General features: G+C 38.9%; 1 protein-coding gene across 1 annotated transcript; it reads right to left on the bottom strand.

Annotated features, from left to right (window-relative positions):
* Positions 1–1,537: 1,537 nt before the first annotated feature.
* LOC147478173 (transcriptional regulator family protein) lies at positions 1,538–13,464 on the bottom strand. The gene is made up of 8 exons (XM_086585033.1): positions 13,038–13,464; positions 12,888–12,948; positions 9,440–9,693; positions 8,141–8,342; positions 7,443–7,574; positions 7,218–7,318; positions 7,008–7,123; positions 1,538–2,069 (listed from the first exon to the last, which is right to left on the bottom strand). The coding sequence occupies exons 1-8, from the start codon at positions 13,386–13,388 to the stop codon at positions 2,012–2,014; spliced, it is 1,275 nt and encodes a 424-aa protein (XP_086441159.1). The 5' UTR covers positions 13,389–13,464; the 3' UTR covers positions 1,538–2,011.
* Between the last annotated feature and the right edge of the window lie 5,433 nt (positions 13,465–18,897).

Genomic DNA, 18,897 nt, shown 5'->3' with positions numbered 1-18,897 from the left:
AAAGTTGAATAAAATGACCGACATAAGGAGCCTGGCCCATTAAGATATATGGGCTATGGGTATATGGACCTGCCCGATATGAAGAACCCAGTTGGATAAAAAAGATATGTATTTAGAGCGTTCCCAATACAAGTGGATATGGTGGGAATATGACTTTATTCACCTCTTTATGGTTCAAAACCTTTGCCCAATACAAAAGTGAATATATGGATGACTATTTTTCCAAGTCAAAACGACGGTGAAACCTTCAATAGAGATAGTGGTTGAGTTGTGAACTTCAGACGGGACGTTGGATTTCGTCTCGTGTGTTTTTTTTTTTTAAAAAATCAATTTTTTTTTGGGACAGGATGTTGGATGTTTTCGACTTTTTTTTCGGTTTTTTTTTTAAACTTCAAACGAACATTCCGTCCGGCGGCGGGTTTTTTTACACATTCAGACAGGCATTGGATAGTCTCACATTGCTTTTCACCAAAACGGTGGAAAAGAAGAGAAATACTGCCACATAGAGGTGAATATTTGTGACTTGGGAATGCTCTTATGGTAGCCAGTACGAAGCAAGAGTTTACATTTTTAAGACCTTTTTGCTTTATTGGTTTTGCTGATTTTTTTCTTCAACCATGCATGGTCCGTTTTAGGGATGGGGATGGAGTTTAGCCGAGGTGCCAAGCTAAAATGTGATGCCTACTTCCTCATAAACCGGCCCTCATGGATTTGATCTCATTTGAAGGCCTGAAGCAATAAGTCTGAAGGGAGCACAAAATAGAGGCTCTGTGCATGTTCTACCCAGCTGCTTTGGAAAAATTACACGGCAACGTTTAAACTTTCAAGTAGTCAAGTAGATGAGGAGGACATTCCAGTACAGTACATGCTCATAGCTGGCTCACCACAAATTGTATCTTCGTCAATTCACCAGCCAACTCCTTTTTGAGAGGCAGTTTGGTGGTGGAAAGTGGAAACACCAGCCAACTCCTCAATGCACCCTCTGTTTACTCCCAACACCAACCGGGAGAAACTTACTAAGGAAATAAAACACAGCAGCCCAAGTAGCGAATTCCTGCATACTTTAGCATTACTCAAATTGCCAAGAAAGAATGATGTACCTCACAAATTGTCAAAAATAATCAATGGTTACTTCTACAATCTTTTGCATTTTGTAAATTCTTAATTGATGCATTTTCTTTGGATTCTAGGATCTGTAAACCTAGAAATCCTTGGAACACTTATCACCTTGTACTTTTTCTTATTCATTAATATAGCAGAAACTTAACCAGCAAACAAAAATAAAATAAAAAAATGTTGCATTGTACAAGGTGGAGACATCTACATAGTGATTAAGATTGTATAATATGGCCTGCATGACAAACTCAAAAAACAAAGTACCTACAGTTTAGGAATATCATATTCTAGCCGCGTCATTGACTCATTGTTGTTGTTCAGTACATTCTTTAGCAAATAAGGTATAGAGTATAATCCTCAAACAGTGATGCGATTGGAGGAATAATGTGTTGGGCATGAAATAGAAACTTACATCTTCGCCTGAACAATACTAAATCTCCACAGAGTTACTTCGTATTATCATTAGTGAAGCCAATCTACAATTCCAAGGTAAAACGTCTCAAACTCTCAATAGTCGGGCTTGCTGTAAAAAAAACATTCTAGCTTACAAGAGAGCAATAAGGATAACTAAAAGTCATGTTATACCTTTTTACAATCGGAACACCATAAATAAAGAGAACGTTGAGTTGTTGATAAGTCCACTTCTCAACTCTATAGCGTCAGCGTGTGTCCGAGCATTAAAGGTTCTCCTTTAGCAGCCACCCACATCATTGACTTTTACTACGCACCGTCATAGGAATGAGAAGGGGCGAGCTTAATAATGTTGTTAGAACTCATTAGAACTTAAAACCTCCATTGCAGAAAGTGGTATATATGTACATACAATGTTGTTGACTATAACTAAAAACGTTAAGGACATGTATCTCTTTTACGCTCGAAAGTTCAAAAATGTGATTCACGATCTTCTCTTTTCACTAGATCTCTTCTCTTCCGCCTCTCTTCGCTTTTGTTGTCTGCAAGTCATAATGGATACCAATTCAATAAAATATCAATGTTTACCACACAATATTAGACATATCTTATACAGATAGCATCAAAGTAAAAGGCAATGACATTTGAAATGAACTCACACCCCCAAACGCCCAACCCATTTTATAGCTAAAGTTTATTATACTCATTTGTCCTCTAAGTTAATATAAATTGGCATCATTGGCATGGGCATTAGGATAGGCCGAAATACATAGATTTCAGGCGAGAATGCACTTTCTTTTCTTCCTTGGCCGCCTCAGACTCAGACGAGAGTTGAATTCCTTTCACCATAAATGTGATTCATGGTTGATATGCCGCTACTGAGACCCTTCTCTTGTATTGGTATTCCCGCTTACGGTACACGGAGCACTCAGAAAATCTTGACTTTGCCTCTATCAATTTCGATCAGTCAAAGTCAAGTCAAAGGACTGAACGTCCCCTTTCTATTCGTTAGGTTTCAGACTCTCTCCTATACATAGATTCGGAAAAGTTGATTAAGGTCAGGATTCCACTCTTTTCTTCTATCTAAATCAATTCGAAATGTCGATTTATACAAATACAGAAAGCAAGCAACTCTATCATATATAATCAATTACGTTTCTCTTAACTAAAGATAGAGCGGAACTCATACTATAACTAACTACATAAAGAAAGTCGAGCATAAAGGAAGTCGGGTGTGAAGTAAGGTAACGAGAGAAAGCACTTTTCTTTTTTCATATTACAAAGAGTCTCGCAAAGAGGGATTCCGAAGGTTGACTAGTTTCTCTTTCGAGGAGTTTGCGTACCGATTCCTTTGTGGTAGCTTTGATTGAAAGAGAAAGACTGAGAGAAAAGCCATTGGAAAGAGACTAAGAAGCCAACGCCAAGGGATCGATACATCAAGCATTTGGTCCGTGCTCAGCATGAGCTCTAGTTAGTATCTCTAAGATTGATCCATATTGACTACATTCTACCACTAGGGGAGTGAAAGGTCGGCGATTGAGTGTTGGTGTGGAGATTTGCTAGGAAGATAAGGGTGTTGTTAAGATAAGGTTTTTGCTTTCTTTCTTGGTGTTACCGAATCCTTAATAGATAGGACATGAGCATAATTCTCAGTAGATTCCTGAGCGGACCTGCCCATGACTTCTTTTTCTTTTTTCTATCTAATAGTAAGGGTAGACCCAATTCACTAGAAGAAGAGAGCTTGAAAGCCCATTTCTTGATAGAGAACGGCTGATGAAAGGATGTTCTCTTATGTGAATTCCCATTATGGTTGATGCGGACGAACATCTCTATATTGACGAAGGGGCGAAAGCCGGAACACGAAAGAAAGCTCCATAAGTGACCCGGGTGAGGCTTTTTCGACAGACGAACTCTATTCATTTTTGCCCATCTAAGACCTTTGCTCACATACGATCTTTCGAAAGCGCTTCAGAAGTAGGCTTTATTCTTTATTGAGGTAAGTAGCTCTATCTAGACCGATTCAGCCATGGTTTAAGCTAACCGGTAGTTATAGGGTATTTCCCCCATCCTCCCCACGAAGAAAGGATACGGGCATTCGTTCATTCTGGTAGGAATGTGATTGTTTGCTTTGTTTGGGCAAGACATCTTGATCTTCTACCTTCCGTGAGCTCTATACAGCTGAAATAGAGGAAGTATATGGGTCCGAAAGCGACGTGGAGAATGGGAAGAGAATGTGGCCACGAGGAGGAGCAGATCGTCTTTCTGGGGCATAAGAGTCCTGGGCGATAAGACTATGCACGAATAAATCTACCCAGGAAGATTGCTGCTTACTGACAACTCCATTCCTCAGCAAGTGAGGTTTCAACCGCGGAACTGTAAACTTCAAGCAAAAGTGGAAGACAAAGCCTATAGCGATCTTCCTGTCTTTAACTAACTGCCTATACCACTTCCTTTTCTTGTTGAATCAATAGGCTGTTCGTAGGACGTGTGGGTGCACTATACGAAGAGGAGTATGACAAGGAACCTAAACAAGAAAAAGCCAACTCCGCGTCAGTGATCCCTATGAATCTTGAAACTATATCAGGGCGAATACTTTGATGTCGTGAATTAGTATACCTGAGACAATCGGTCAGAATGGAAGATGAGCTCTATCATGAAGACCCTGTGAGAAAGATTTCATCGTCACGTTAGGATTATTCTACAAAAAGGTGAACAGGACTAAGCCTTTAGATGCGTTAACGATTGGATATCATATGGGCACCTGGGCAATTAGGGCTTTGGTGGGCTATTTCTTTCGAATTGGCCTACCAGACTGAATCGTGTGGTAGGTTAGCGGAAGGGGACGTTATCAAGAAAGGCCCGGGTTTCCGTTGCGCATTGTTTGTTGGTAGCTCTGTCAGGTGATAAGTGTGAAGATCTCCCACTCTCAATCGTGAAAGGGAGTTCCGGACTGTTGATGCAGCTACAACCATACTGGATTCCCAGGATCCGAGATCCAATATCAAAGTTCAATGTCGAATTGGTCCAGCAGTAGGGATGATCCAGTCTTATTCTATAGCCACGGCCTAGGCACCGAAACCTGCCTTTATGATCCATCCTAGGGATGGGTGAATCATCGTATGAGGTTCCAAACCCACTCTTTTTTTTAGCTCAGAACAGGACAACTGAAATCACACACTTTTTATATTCAATAGTAAGAGACCTATTTAAAGGTCTAGTTGATTATAAAGATGCATTTTAAGAAGAACTTCCTTTGAAGACCTGCCGCCAAACAAGGAAGTAAACTCCCGGTCCTGCTCATGGATCAACCTTTGATGGGCCCAGCCGCCTTCAGCCTATCCCTTGCCATTCCATCGATCATGAGGTACTCCAACCAATTGTCATTCATACTTCCTTAACCCCTGCATCTCCTTTCTCTCTGCTAGATTGGTTCATGGATAGAATATCTTCATGAGATAGAAGAAGTTGAGATATCTCTATACGAAACATCCAGACTACTGATCCGCAGTCCAAGTAGGGAATGGAAGACCATGATTATGGAAAGTCTATTAAAGAAAGAAGAGGCTTTCCCGTGGGCTGGGAAATAGCCCCCTCTTCACTCTCCTTCAGCCGATTCAGATCCCGAATCCTATCTCTTGGAGAGAGGTGCACATAAGCTCTCCTTTTGACTCAGGGGGCCTTCCACCACTTCGACTGATGCGGACGCGGTTCTCTCGTCGTGAAAGAAGTAATAAAAGGGAAGCCGGGGGTTAAACCGCGTTCGTTGTTGCCTGTATAGCTTTCTAGAACAAAGATCATTGGTATTGGATGTATCATTAGGTTGTGCCGAGTCAAATCTGCTCCGTTTTTTTTTCCGTTGCAGAAAAGAGATCCCTTCCCCTCACTTTCAAAAATGATGAATATAAAGTCCGGGAGGCTGCGGGTACTATGGATCCTCTGACTCCCAATCGGGTTGCCTTCCCAGGTCTCGCCAGTGTTGCCTGTAGGTCGTGATGCGCCTTGAGATGGCCGTCTCCTGTCCCCCTGCCGGTGGGGAATCCGCTCCCGGGTCGTCGCTCTGCTGCGTCTGGCCCGTCCTCTAGGCACCTTTGGAAGGCAGGGAGTGTGACAACGTACACGCTTCCCTTTACTCCATAGGGCCTTTTCATCAGTTGCAGGGTTTGGTGGCCCGAAATTGACTTGGCTTTGCCAAAAGGCCTCATCTCTAAAAGCCCGGCTCGCGAGGCGTCCCTCCCGCAGTAGGGTTCCAAACCTCGCCTTGCTCTTGTGACATGCTATGTTTCCCCTCTCTATTCCCAAGTAAGGGGTGAGTCCCATGCGTCAGTTTGTGGATCGCGGTCTCACACACTAATCCCTACAGGTGCCCGTAGTAGGCTGGCCGCCCTACCTAAACCAATCTTCATATCAGTCCCTAAGCCCCATTGCTGGAAAGGCTCGGCTTCAAAACCGTACGTGGAGCTTCCACCTCATACGGCTCCTCTAGGGATGGAGGTAGGCCCAGCCCAGGCTTGTGCGGTTAAGGTTGTTGTACATGAACGATCTTCGGATAGAAAAGGAAACCGCAGAAAGGCATGGGGTCACAGTCTTCCCCGGATCTTAATATGGGGGCGCTTACAAGAAATGAGAAATATGCACACTCACACGACGTATATTGGCATCATTGGCATGGGCATTTAAGCGATATATATATATATATATTGCTTAAAAGTGTAGCTCGCATAAGCAACTTCAAAATACCAGGAAACATGAAAGAATACACACATGGGATGGATCCAGGAATCTAAGTATGTACCCTACATGGAGGCAGGCATTGTATATTTGAAACCACTAATATGGTAATTAACCATTTTCAAATCTACAGGGAGTGGCTGCCCCCCTCAACACCACCTTGGGCTCATCATTATCAGTAATGAAACCTCCTTCGGGACATCTAGACAGGGCCGAGACTACCAGGGGTAGGAACATGATGCAGGAAGCTTCTACTCTGATGCACTATTCTATAATTCCTTGAGAAGAATATGAAGGAAACCAGAGGAAAACCAAAACAAAAGAGGACTGGCAAGTATTGCAACCTAAGAGAGCGGACACCATTGAAAGTCGAAAATGAAAGCTATACAGAGGATAAATGCTATACAAGAGCCACAAATCTGGTTACCATCAGAGAATAAATTGGTGTAACTCTATAGTTACGTTGACTAGTCAGAAAGCTCCTAACTCGTGCTCTGTTGCAGATGCAATCCTGCTATGTAAAGGTTTTATTTTATTATAGCAATTATAATTCCTGATTCTATTCAACCAAATTTGTTGTACAAAGAAGTTTAAGAGAGTGTGCTATAATGGCATTTGTCTTTGTTCAAGCATTCACTACAGTAAATGTGCATATAACACCATTATTTTTACTAAGAAATAGAATTTCCAGGTAAGACTGATTGCAAAGGAGAGAGGTTGAGGACATGTACAGTAAATCTAGATCAACTTACGCAAAAGCGGTATATCCAGCACCCACACTAGCAGATAGGGCAGCTGCCTGCGCTGCAGCTGCGGATATGGCATCTTGTCCTCCAATGTGTAGAGGATTTTTTCTATCACCATCCACCTGAAACACAAATATAATTAATATTTCAGAGTGGCATTTTATCTCTACTTATGTTAATCAGATAAATATAATCTGTTGTAAGCTAGGTGAAAACCTTATCCCACTTCGACCTCTTGCTCTGCCTACTGTCCCTTGCCACTGAATCAGCTGTTGTTGGAAGTGAAAGTGATCCCGTAGAAGCAACGGGTGGTACAGCTGCAATTATGATTGGAGTTAATAAGGATTTACTGCTATCCACAAAACTATAAATGGAAGATTGTCCAGTACTAGATGCACTCTGAAAAGAATATCCACACGTATAAAAGACAAAATTTCGAACCTGGTCTTTGCATGTTAATGTTCTGAGTTGGAGCTACTACCCCAGGATGTATCGCTCCAACAACAAAATCAAGCCTCTGACTTCTTTTCCTTTCCTGCTCCTTCCTCTCTAGTTCACGCCTTATGTCAGCATCTATCGATACAACAGAGGAACACAGACTGGCAGATTTCAGGATTACAGAGATATGTAACAAGAATAAGTGCATTGTATCTGATGAAAACCATCACACTACACATTCTACGAGTATCCATCACTTTTTGCCCAATATAAAAAATTAGAATAACACCAAGTGACATGAAAACAATGAACTGAACATTATTTAGTCCCAAGGAGATCCAAACTTTTGATACTTCCGAAACCAACTAGGAAGCATCTAAACCATCAACCCATGGATTGGACTAGAACCACCGTGCAAAATTATGAACACTGGTTAAGTGAAAATTTCATACTGTAGCACATTTTCAAAATACTAGATATAATCTTTGACGCTTAAAAAAGGAAATATTTATATACTGCATAGCAAATTCATATATATTCCCAATTTCAAAATTTTCAACAACACCTGTCAAAGCTAGTTTTTGGAAATATGAGTGTCTTACAGCGTAAAATATATGAATTTCCTACCGATAAAAAAATAATGTATTAGGAAAACCAATGTACAAAATACTGTAAAAAACTGATATAAGATGACTATTCACCTATTGCCTCATAGTAGTCGCTTTTATCATACCCATGAGGGTCAAAGACATCTTTACTGAAGCAGCTACCTATCTGATCTATCTCTTGATACCTCACTGCGTGTAGCAAGAAATCAGGGTTCCGATAATCCTTTCTATTTCTCACTTCAGCATTGAAGCTCTTTCCGCGGCTCTTAAGTGCAAGAAACTTGTTTATCTTTTCCTGGGAAGAAAAGAAAAAAGATTCAGATAGGAAAATGGGTAGACAAACTACACAGGTAATACTTATTGGAATTTAAGAAGACATCTTTTTTTTAAGAAGATTGTAATAACACAAAACATTCGATAAAGGCGCAATAGCAGCAAGAATAACTTCATGACATATTCTAATGCAATGGTTTTAAAAAAATGGCAGTAACTAGCCAGGACTCTCATAGATTACTGCTTCATCAATATGCAGTCACTTGCACTACAACTAATGCCGGCAATTAATCTACTTGAGTCCTAGCAAATTTTCAGATAGTTGGCTATTGCAGTGTTTCATTAATCGAAGAATCTAAATTCATGGAAAATAGAGAGAAACTAAGTTCTCGCTAAGTTTTAAGGGGAGGACGAGAGAGCTTTATCGCCACTTTTGAAGGAGTCGAAAGCAACTTCATTTTCGGATGAAGGGAAGTCGGTATCTCCCTGTCAAACATGGCAATAAAGCTACCTCCTCCTCTGAGAACCTACCTGGAAACATGGCTACCAACTTCTTTTCTCTTTGTTTCTTTTAATTTTCCAGTCCGAAGTTTGCTATCCAAACATAGCCTAGGTGATTGGATGAATTACAACATGCCTCATAAACGCGTACACATGTAAATACCCTATTTTTAAGCTACACTTTTTCTTAAAAATCAATCTGACCTTATACTTGCTAAACAAATTCAGCAAAAGAATAGATTATCAATAATAATAATAAATTAATACTCGATCTCATTCTTTAGGCAATTAACCACTATTTCTCAACAAGAATACAATGACAAACTCGGACTAGGACAGTAGAGTTTGAGAGGAATAAACTAGAAAAAAATGCACAGATCGGTGATCCACAGACAAAAGGGTCCGCTCTAGGTCTCCAACAGAAAACTTTCTAATAACAGTATTGATGAATCGTAGCTTTGCAAGTCGAGAGATAGAAGCCCTAAACTAGAATCAAAAGAAAATAAGACACAAGAAATATAAAGCTCTAGACAAATATGTAATTGCAAATTTCCAAATATAACCATGATGTCTAATCTTTCATTTGTGAAATTTCTTATTTTCAAAAACGATACTTACTTGAAGCTCCTCAGAGCACATGGTTTTGGGCGGTGGAGGGAGAAAATTCTCCAAAGGATCTGCATCATTGTGTATTTCCACAGAAACCATAATAGTTTCCTCGGTAACAGTTGTTTCTGATTCCATTTTAATATAAGTCATTCTTGTACCATTGTCAGACTCTGAAGGCTCAGGTTGTTCAGAAGTCTGAGGGGAACTTGCTTGAATATTTGGCGTCAGGGATGTCGCAGGAGGTGTTTTTCCTTGAACATTGCCTGCAAATGCAACAAACTGTAAAAATTAAAACCATTAACCCAGTCAAACCTTTTATCAGTGCAATGAGATGAAAACACAGAAGCACCAAACATCACAGTCAATACAATCTACCTTATATACCAAATGAAAGCTTTTCACAAAATTGATCAATACACTATTAACTGACTCTAAAAAGAATTATGAGACTCGCTGATCATAATTTGTCTTCTTAATGTTAATGCTTTAATGTCACCAACTCGCCATCATACATTCATACCACTATGTCTCAGCTGCACGATAGTATTTCATATTTAAAATGGCCAATGTTTAAGAACGTAAGAACTCTCCAATACTTACAATGGTGTAAAAATTACAAACGGTTTAATACCTCTGGTTTGAATTACTTTCTCTCAAGGCCTAATATTTCGAAATCGCTCGATATTTCGGACCCTTCAAAAAACAAAATATATCGGAAATGTCGATATATCGATGGATATATCTCTTTTTGTTGACCGGTCAAAAAAAAATGTGTCAATATATCGGAAATATCATATCGATATATAGTGATATATATTGGAAATATCAGAAAAAATAATAAAAAAATCAGTCAAAAATTGGTCAAAGTCAACAAAGTCAAAGATCAAAATCGGATATATCGATTGATATATATCGATATATCGGAAAATCCGATATATATCGGATCCGAATTGTGTCAATATATCTGTCCGATTTATCTCAATATATCCATTTCGGACCCTTCAAAAAATGAAATATATCGCCGATATATCGATATATCGGATGATATTTTCGGCCATGCTTTCTCTTGTAATCAAACTTGAGTACTATCAAGTTAAGTGACATTCAACCACAATATTCATTTAGCCATATGTTTCATGTCTCTATACTACACAATTAAAATTTGTAACCTTAGTATCCCAATGTCACAAAAACTTATTCCTTACACATTAACAATCTACATCATGCTTATTACAAACCTATGCTAGTAACAAAGTGAAGATTCCTTCCGACTACCGCTTCTCTACACTTCACTTATCCTTTCTACACAGCTGTCCCATTAAATTTGGCCACATATATATCCACTAGTAATGGTGAGCGAATAGGATTATTCAATTTTGTATTTTTGAAAACTTGAATTAGTATGTCCAAGATTAAATGTTTTGTGATCACAAGGAAATTTACTTCATAAGTGACAGCTACATGCTAATTGGTTGCGCAAATTATATATGAGTTTAAATTATGTCGAAAAATATAGTAGCAAACACAGGAAATTTTATCCATGAGAGATTGAGAGGTGTATCAATCTGAGAATGGATTGAAAGTTCTAAGAGTAATTTAAATAGAGGTAAGTGTATCAAGATAGCAGGTGCCGACTAGCAAAGTCGGTAAAATCTTTGGGTGATAATACTAGAAGTTTGGGAGTTAAACCCGCCAGCATCAAAAAATTACTGATCTCATTTAAAACATGTTTGCCAATAATATATATATAAAACAGGTGATAATCTTAAGAATTATATATTTACATAGTAGAAAGTAAATATAAAAGGTGGCGACTAACAAGCCACGTCGATTGCAGAGAGACCGAAGACGAGAACTCTGCCAAGATATATACACAAAATGAAATCAAGGCAACACATGTGTGGTCCAAGGTGAAAACTCAACAACACAGCGATATGATAAATTTTCTTCCACTTTCAATGTAATATACTTAAGACTTGAAATATGTATATATTAGATAAATAAGGCTACTTTGTTGATCAGTACTATATATGACTACTATCTAATTGCATAACAGTAAGTTAATATACAAATTAGGGTGGTATTTCATGTATGGCATTATCTATTAAGTTCGATTATATACACAAATGACAAATCCAACCCAACATAACAGCAGATTTCTATAGTCGAAACTCAAAGAGTAGCATGTCGCCGAAATAAAGAAAAACATCAAGCTGGAAAATACAAGTTTTTTGGTCTTTAGATTCTCACACACAAACAAATAATTGTGATGTTTCTAGGTGTAGCCATGCAGCATGCTAGTTCTCTGTATGGTCAAAGACATTCTATCTTATAGCCTTGTTAGCACAAAGCTGCTCTCGACATATCCGGACTCCATGAAGTCAGTTGACCCCTGACATGAGTCCCCACTTGAAAACGCCATTGCAAAACCAGAAGCCAAATCATGAATGATGGGATGAGTTCCAAACCCATTAATTTGAAGTCTTCTCTTTATAAAAACAAAACTCATTATTGACACAGGGGAATAGATAAGATGTTTAATGCAGGATCCAGTTGGTGATTTGGAGTCCCTAATAGAACCCCACTCCATACGTTAGTTTACCCAAAAAAAAAAGGAACCCCACTTATATCATCTGAAATAGTGACAAAAACCCTAATCATAGAGTCATCAAATTCCTGCCTAACATCCCCATCAAGGACATGTTTGCAAATGACAAAACAAGAATGATGGATTGATATCAAATCTTGTATTTGATACCTGAAATCCAACAAAACAACTATTTGAAAACAGGAAAAGATGCATGATGGAAACCAATTGAGGATGCTAAGTTAAACAAAATCCACAATTGAGGCCCACCAAGAACCCACTAATAAGTGGGATATGAGCAATTCTCTAAGGACATAAGATCCCGACAAATCTTTTCATTGGAGTACAAGATTGAGTACTGAATAAGCAATTCCACTGGTTTACAAAAAAAATAATAATAAATAAATAAATAAAAGAAAAGAAGAAAGAATTTTAATTCTTATTACCTTTTTTTTTTTGACAACATTGAGACAAACATGAACATGGCCAAAGAGGAGCGAAGGAAACATTTGAGAAGGCGAAAAGCCTAGAGCAATGTTTAAATACTCCACCATCGTACCATGACTCCCATAGTGGTGAATTTTCATTTGGAATAGAGAAATTTTAGAACTGACTCCAGTGTCATTAAAGCAGTCATGATTGATCGGGCTGGAGCTAACTGGGGGGTCACGGCCTCCTCCAGGATACTGAAGTGCCCTATGTATAGGTACGAAGAAGATCAAAGTATTCAACTATTTAAGTATAGGTTTGTAATAACATTCCTTCACTGGAGTATTTATAAGATGCATTCCTTATCTTATAATAAGAATATTGTAATAATAAACTTGAATGTGTACCATTTGCATATTGAAATAACAAAACTTTACATACCATTTACAGCTTCAATATCCTCCCCAACCATCACATGCCCAATACTCATAATCTCACCTTCCTGCAATCAAAATAATTGTTAAACTCAACTAAAGTGTTACAAAGAGATAATGACAAAAAAAAAAAAAAAAAACCAAATTGTTAACTTACCTCAGCTTCAGGTTCAGGTGACATTGCAGTTTCATCATGCCCATAATCCACAATAGCTAAAGATCTCTTTTTTACCCTCTCCACTTCCAATGGGGGTGAAGAAGTTATTGGAATTTGAAGTAATGGGCTTGGTGATAAAACCACCTTTTCCTCTTCTTCTTCTTCTCCTTCTTCTTCTATCATTATTGAATCATTATCATCTTCTTCAATTACTGGAATTTTGTTATCGGAATTTTCGATATTTTGTTCGTTTGAATGAACAATATCTTCCATTTCTTCATCTTCTTCTTCTGAGTAATCGTTGTACATTGATAGTAATGCAATTCCTTCTGATTTCTTCTTTGACGCCATTGGAGGAAATTAGGGTTTTCAATTTGGGGGGTTTTCTTATTTTGATTGAGCTGAAGTTGGGTTTTTGTTTTTTTTTCAATTGAGGACTTCATTTTAGTTTATTTATTTATTATGAAGGTGCTGAGTGTTTAGATATTTTAAGGAAAGGTCTTTGCTCGCCCAACCAACCTGCTTATATAAAAAAAAAACTAAACCTGATCAATAGGTTAAGAGTACTTGGAGTTAATACTCAAGGACTCGAGATCTCTACAACCGGGTACAGAGATCATCTCTGTAACCGTGTTATCTCACCGTTGATCCGAATTCGAGATGTGTGTGTGTGCCTCGATACCTGTGTGTGTGCTCCGACATGTGTGTGTGTACACCGAGATACGAGATGTGTGTGTGTGGTACAGAGATCAATCTCTATATCCGGTTATAGAGGAACCGGGATCAATACTCAATAGGTTAAGAGTTAATACTAATTATCTTGCTGAGCGCTTAGCTATAGTTGAGAGTGTGGAGATTGCATTACAATGAAATTGGAAGAATGTGTGGATTGAATCAGATTTAGTGGCAACGGGCGGTTTCTGCTTTGGGGTCAAGCAAGCTTCCATAGCAACTCAAGGGCAAGTGGAGCAAATGTATTTCTAAAATGCATTGCCCCAGAAAAAAAAACTACAAGTATGACTTCTGAAGCCCTTTATATGTACATGGCAAACTACCATGGTTATATAAACTAGCAAACATGCATGCTCGATGAGTGTGCTATGCAGAGTGGTGTTGCGTTGAGTAGTTACTATGCAGAATGCAATATCCTTGGATACTATATAAGTTCCATCTGTTGTCTTCGTATACACAAAGAACACTAACACTAACAATATATACATAATACAAAAACAAAACAACATAAAAAGATTACAGTTTGTATAGAGTTCAGTCACGACAATTTATACTGTGTCCTGCAGCAAAAACAATAGGTACATTTAAGTTTAGTAGGATGAAACCTTGAGACTGTTAAATGGATAATTTTAAATGTATATACCAAGTACTTACCAGTAAGAGAGCAATGTGATAGAAGATCATGATCTGGAGTTTGTTTGCATGTTACACGATCGGAGGACGTCTTTGTAGATGACATTCCTTGTGAAGGTTCCAAAGTAGCCTCTTATGCTTCCTTTTTTAACCATTATTTTAGTTGTGTGTGCTCTTAGACACGCCTCGAGAGAGAGCAACATAGAGTTGCCCATGGTAGAAAACATGGTCTAGTAAATAAGTTCCTACATGAGGGATGGTCTGTCCCTGTGATTTGTGTATTGTTAAAGCAAATCCAAGACGAATCGGGAACTGTTTCCGAGTGAAATCGAACGCTAGCTTGAGATTGTCTGATGCTTTCATAGGAATTCGATGTAAGAAGGTTGGTTTACCATGGTGAGTTCTGATGTATGCAGATAAAAGAAAACAATAGAAGACAAGGACGTAATAGCGGTAATAACCAAAGGCGGATTAGGTCGTCCTTAAGGAAAGATTTCGCCCCCTTTCCAATGGTGCGCGAAGGCAACAAGGCGTCTTCCTCACAGGATTCAATGGTTAACAGCAGCCTGACTTTGCACTAGAACAGACTACCCTCTAGAACAACAATATAACTCTCTCTGGCGGCTGACAGGAAGAAGAGAAGAAGAATAGGTGTGAATCTCTGTTTCTGAAAAGTGGGATGAAGGCTATAGAGTATTCACGATTTCTGGTTCTCTTGAATTGGATTAGCAATAGCACGACTTCTGTCTCTCTTGATATAGAGGAAGCAAAGCAGAAGACAAGATATACCACGACTTACGCCTCTTTGATATAGAGGCGGCGGCAAAGAACTGAATATACGAGTTCTCTCACTGCGTCTCTCTCTCTCTGTTATGTGATTGATTATCCTCTTATGAACACAGCAGTGTTTATATAGAGGTATGATCGTATCATAGATGGAGAAGGACACCTCTCCAATTCGGTTTCACAAAACCAAGTTGAAGTAGAACTCTCAAGCTATGAGACAGAATCCAACTGTAAGTGGAACTCCAGCCGAAACTTGTTCAAAAAGAAAAGTTTAGGCTATTGGTAATTCACTACCCACTAGACAAAAGCGGCCCCGAACCCGACCACGGCCAGCGACTTCGCTCAAGGCGACATGGCAGGTGTGGCTTTGAGTGAGTCCTCCCTCCTAACACAAAAGTTTTTGTACCCTAAGGGCACGCCCTTATGCTAGAGGATCACCTCATATACCTCACTTGCTAGTAGTGATTCACCAATGTGGGACTAAACAACACACAAGTGTTTTGAAATACACTTGGAGATTCCAACAATCCCCCACTATTTCAAAATACTAATAGTCCCCCACTATTTTGGAATAGGATATTACAAAAGAAATGGGTTAACGAAATGCCAGAGAGAATCGAAAAAACAATGCATAAGATACTGGTGCTTTTCGGGCTTGAACCAGTCATAGGGTAACATGTCTTATAATACGTGAAAGTGGTGGATTAAAAAATCTTTGAACCAACATTCCCTTGTAGTAAAATAGAGGACATGCACCCACATTGCTCTTTCATTATATGCCTGTTCTGCGGTGTTGCGCTTTTTGGCCCTTGCGCTGCCTGTGTTATGTGAATGCTCTAGAGTACTTGCCTGAATACTCATAAGAACCGACCCAGTTCTACATTCACGTAGGTGGATATCCATCAAGTGTACATAGCAGTTAAAATACACTATCTCATAAAAATAATGGACTATGGATTCCATTAAGAGTAAAATAACTCATCCTTTTTCTCATTGCTATTCAAGTTATACAAAGTATACAATAATGCTATCTAGTCATAGGGTGGGACGTCTCAAAGAAAGACAATAGCATACCAGAGCGACGAGGTGACTTGTTTTTCCCTTTGAACCTACTTCATGGGATCTCCAATCACATAGGTGGGGTTGCCGGGTCGTAAGCCCTCTATCTAAGGCAAAAGTCCCATCCCCTCGACGATCAACCACTTGTCTCCTGTTAAGTGGTTTTGTCGAGGATCGGCCAAATTTAACTCTCGACCTCACATAATCTAGAGCCACAACTCCGATTCCAAGAAATGCTTTATAGATTTGTAGTCTCGCATTAATATGCCTGCTTTTCCCATTATACAATTTGCTCTTTTGCCTTTGCTATTCGCGGCACGATCCTGATCCAATGCATAGGTACAATTTGGAGGTGGTTTTGTACCAATAGGAAGATCTCCAAGAGGTTTCTAAGCCACTCGACCTCGGACTTGCTTTATCTAAAGCAATAAGCTCGGACTCCATGGTTGAACGAGCTATCAAGGTCTTAGAAGATTTCCAAGCGACCGCACCTCCACCTAGGGGTGAAAATATAACCACTAGTGGACTTGATATCATGAGAATCGGATATCCAACAGCATCACAATAACCCTCTATCACGGTGGTGTTTGTCTAAACCTTATGCCGTAATTCATTGTTCCTCTCAAGTTACTTGGCTAGTCTCTCTCAAGGCACTCCAATGTTCTGGCTAGGACAATGAGTGTATCCGCTTAGCCCGCTAACTGCATAAGCAATGTCGGGGTCTAGTGCAATTCATCAAGTACATGAGACTACCAATAATTTGGGCATATCTAGGCGGAAGGACACCATGTTGAGCATTTTTCTCAAGTTCACTATTTGCCTCATAAGGTGTCGACCGCGGGCTTACTATCATAAAAGTTAAACTTCTTCAAAACTTCTCAACATAATCTTTGTTGTGGAAAGCGTATAGCCATCAATCAAGCTTTTACGATGATCTTGATTCCAAGAATCACATCGGCCTTCTCCCAAATCCTTCATTTCAAATTAGGAGGATAAAACATCTTGGTGTTTCTCACAACATCAAGGCTAGGACTCATGATTAACATGTCATCCACATATAGACAGGATAATCACATATGTATTCACATTAAAAGATTTAAAGTAAATACATTTATCGGCATCATTTATGTGATATCCATTAGACATCATGACAACATCAAACTTTTCATGCCATTGTTTTGGCTTTGTTTCAACCCATATAAAGACTTAACTAACTTGCATACCTTATGCTCATTCCCTCGGTACTTATCATTTTCGGTCGCGATCATATATATTTCTTCATCAAGATCACCATTCAAAAATGCAGTTTTTACATCCATTTGATGAATAAATAAATTATGAATAGCAGCTAGAGCTATTAGAACTCTTATAGAAGAAATCCTAGTTACAGGAGCATAAGTATCAAAATAGTCAATGCCTTTTTTCTGGGAGAATCCCTTGACTACAAGTCTAGCCTTATATTTCTCAATGAAACCATCTAGTTTCAATTTCTTTTTGAAAATCCACTTGTAACGTATAGGTTTCGCCCCAGGAGGTAGATCCACTATCTCCCATATGTGATTAGCTATAATCGAATATAGTTCTGAGTATATAGCATCCTTCCAGAAAGGAGCATCTCGAGAACTGATTGCCTCATTATACGTCACAGGATCATCATCTAGAAGAAATGTGTAAAAGTCATCACCAAAATTGGTGGATTTTCTGTCTCTTTTACTCTTCCGAATTTCTTATTCAGAAATTTCAGGATCTGTTGATTGTTGTTCACTAGGAGCTACCCACCTCTCAATGCCAATTTTCAAAGGAAACAAATTCTCAAAGAAATCAGCATTTTTACTCTCTATAATAGTGTTAGCATCGACAAGGTTATTATCATATTTTACTACTAAAAATCTATATGCAAAGACTATTATGAGCATAACCAATGAACATACAATCAATGTTCTAGGTCCCAATTTTTCTCTTTTTAGGTTCGTTCACAAAGAACCTTAGCAAGACACCCCCACATTTTTAAGTATGTCGGGTTAGGTACATGACCTTTCCATAACTCATATGGTGTCTTATTCCCTGTTTTTTTTGTTGGGTATCCTATTCTCGTATATGGCAAGCAGATAGGATTGCTTCCCCCACAAGTTCAGGGAAGCTCGAACTTACAAGCATAGCATTCATCATCTCTTTAAGTGTTACGTTTTTTTTCGTTAAATTACTCCATTAGACTTCGGGAGAGTATGGTGGAGTAGTCTCATGAATAATGCCACTCTTGTCACAAAAGTCCCGGAAGGGGTTAGACTCATATTCTCCACCCCTATCGGACCGAAGTCTCTTAATCTTCTTTGAGTTAAGCCGGTTTTCAACTTCACTTTGTACTTGAGAAACATCTCACCTTCTTCATGCTTGTGTCTAAGTAAATATACCATGGTGTACTTAGAGAAGTCATCTATGAATGTAATATAATAAAACTTCCCCCCTAGACATGGTATACGAATTCACCCAAATCCATTATGAATAAGAGTTAGTAATCCAATTTTATCTCTAGACACCGCGCTTCTACGGGGTTTCTTCGTGGCTTTAGTCTCGGCCATATATCTCACATTTATCATTAGAAAAATCAGAAATATTAGACAATAAACCACATGCTTTCATCCTTTTCATA

Source organism: Coptis chinensis, chromosome 9 (assembly GCF_015680905.1).
Source record: "Coptis chinensis isolate HL-2020 chromosome 9, ASM1568090v1, whole genome shotgun sequence".
NCBI classification, from domain to species: domain Eukaryota; kingdom Viridiplantae; phylum Streptophyta; class Magnoliopsida; order Ranunculales; family Ranunculaceae; genus Coptis; species Coptis chinensis.
The sequence above is the reverse complement of the archived record's forward strand: the minus strand, read 5'-3'. Positions and strand labels throughout refer to the sequence as shown.

Excerpts from the sequence above, each read along its gene's own strand:
- LOC147478173 (XM_086585033.1), bottom strand. The coding sequence starts at position 13,388 with ATGGCGTCAAAGAAGAAATCAGAAGGAATTGCATTACTATCAATGTAC. Across the intron at positions 8,343-9,439 it reads TGTGCTCTGAGGAGCTTCAA|GAAAAGATAAACAAGTTTCT; the intron begins GTAAGTATCGTT and ends TTTTCTTCCCAG. Across the intron at positions 7,319-7,442 it reads CATTAACATGCAAAGACCAG|CTGTACCACCCGTTGCTTCT; the intron begins GTTCGAAATTTT and ends TCATAATTGCAG.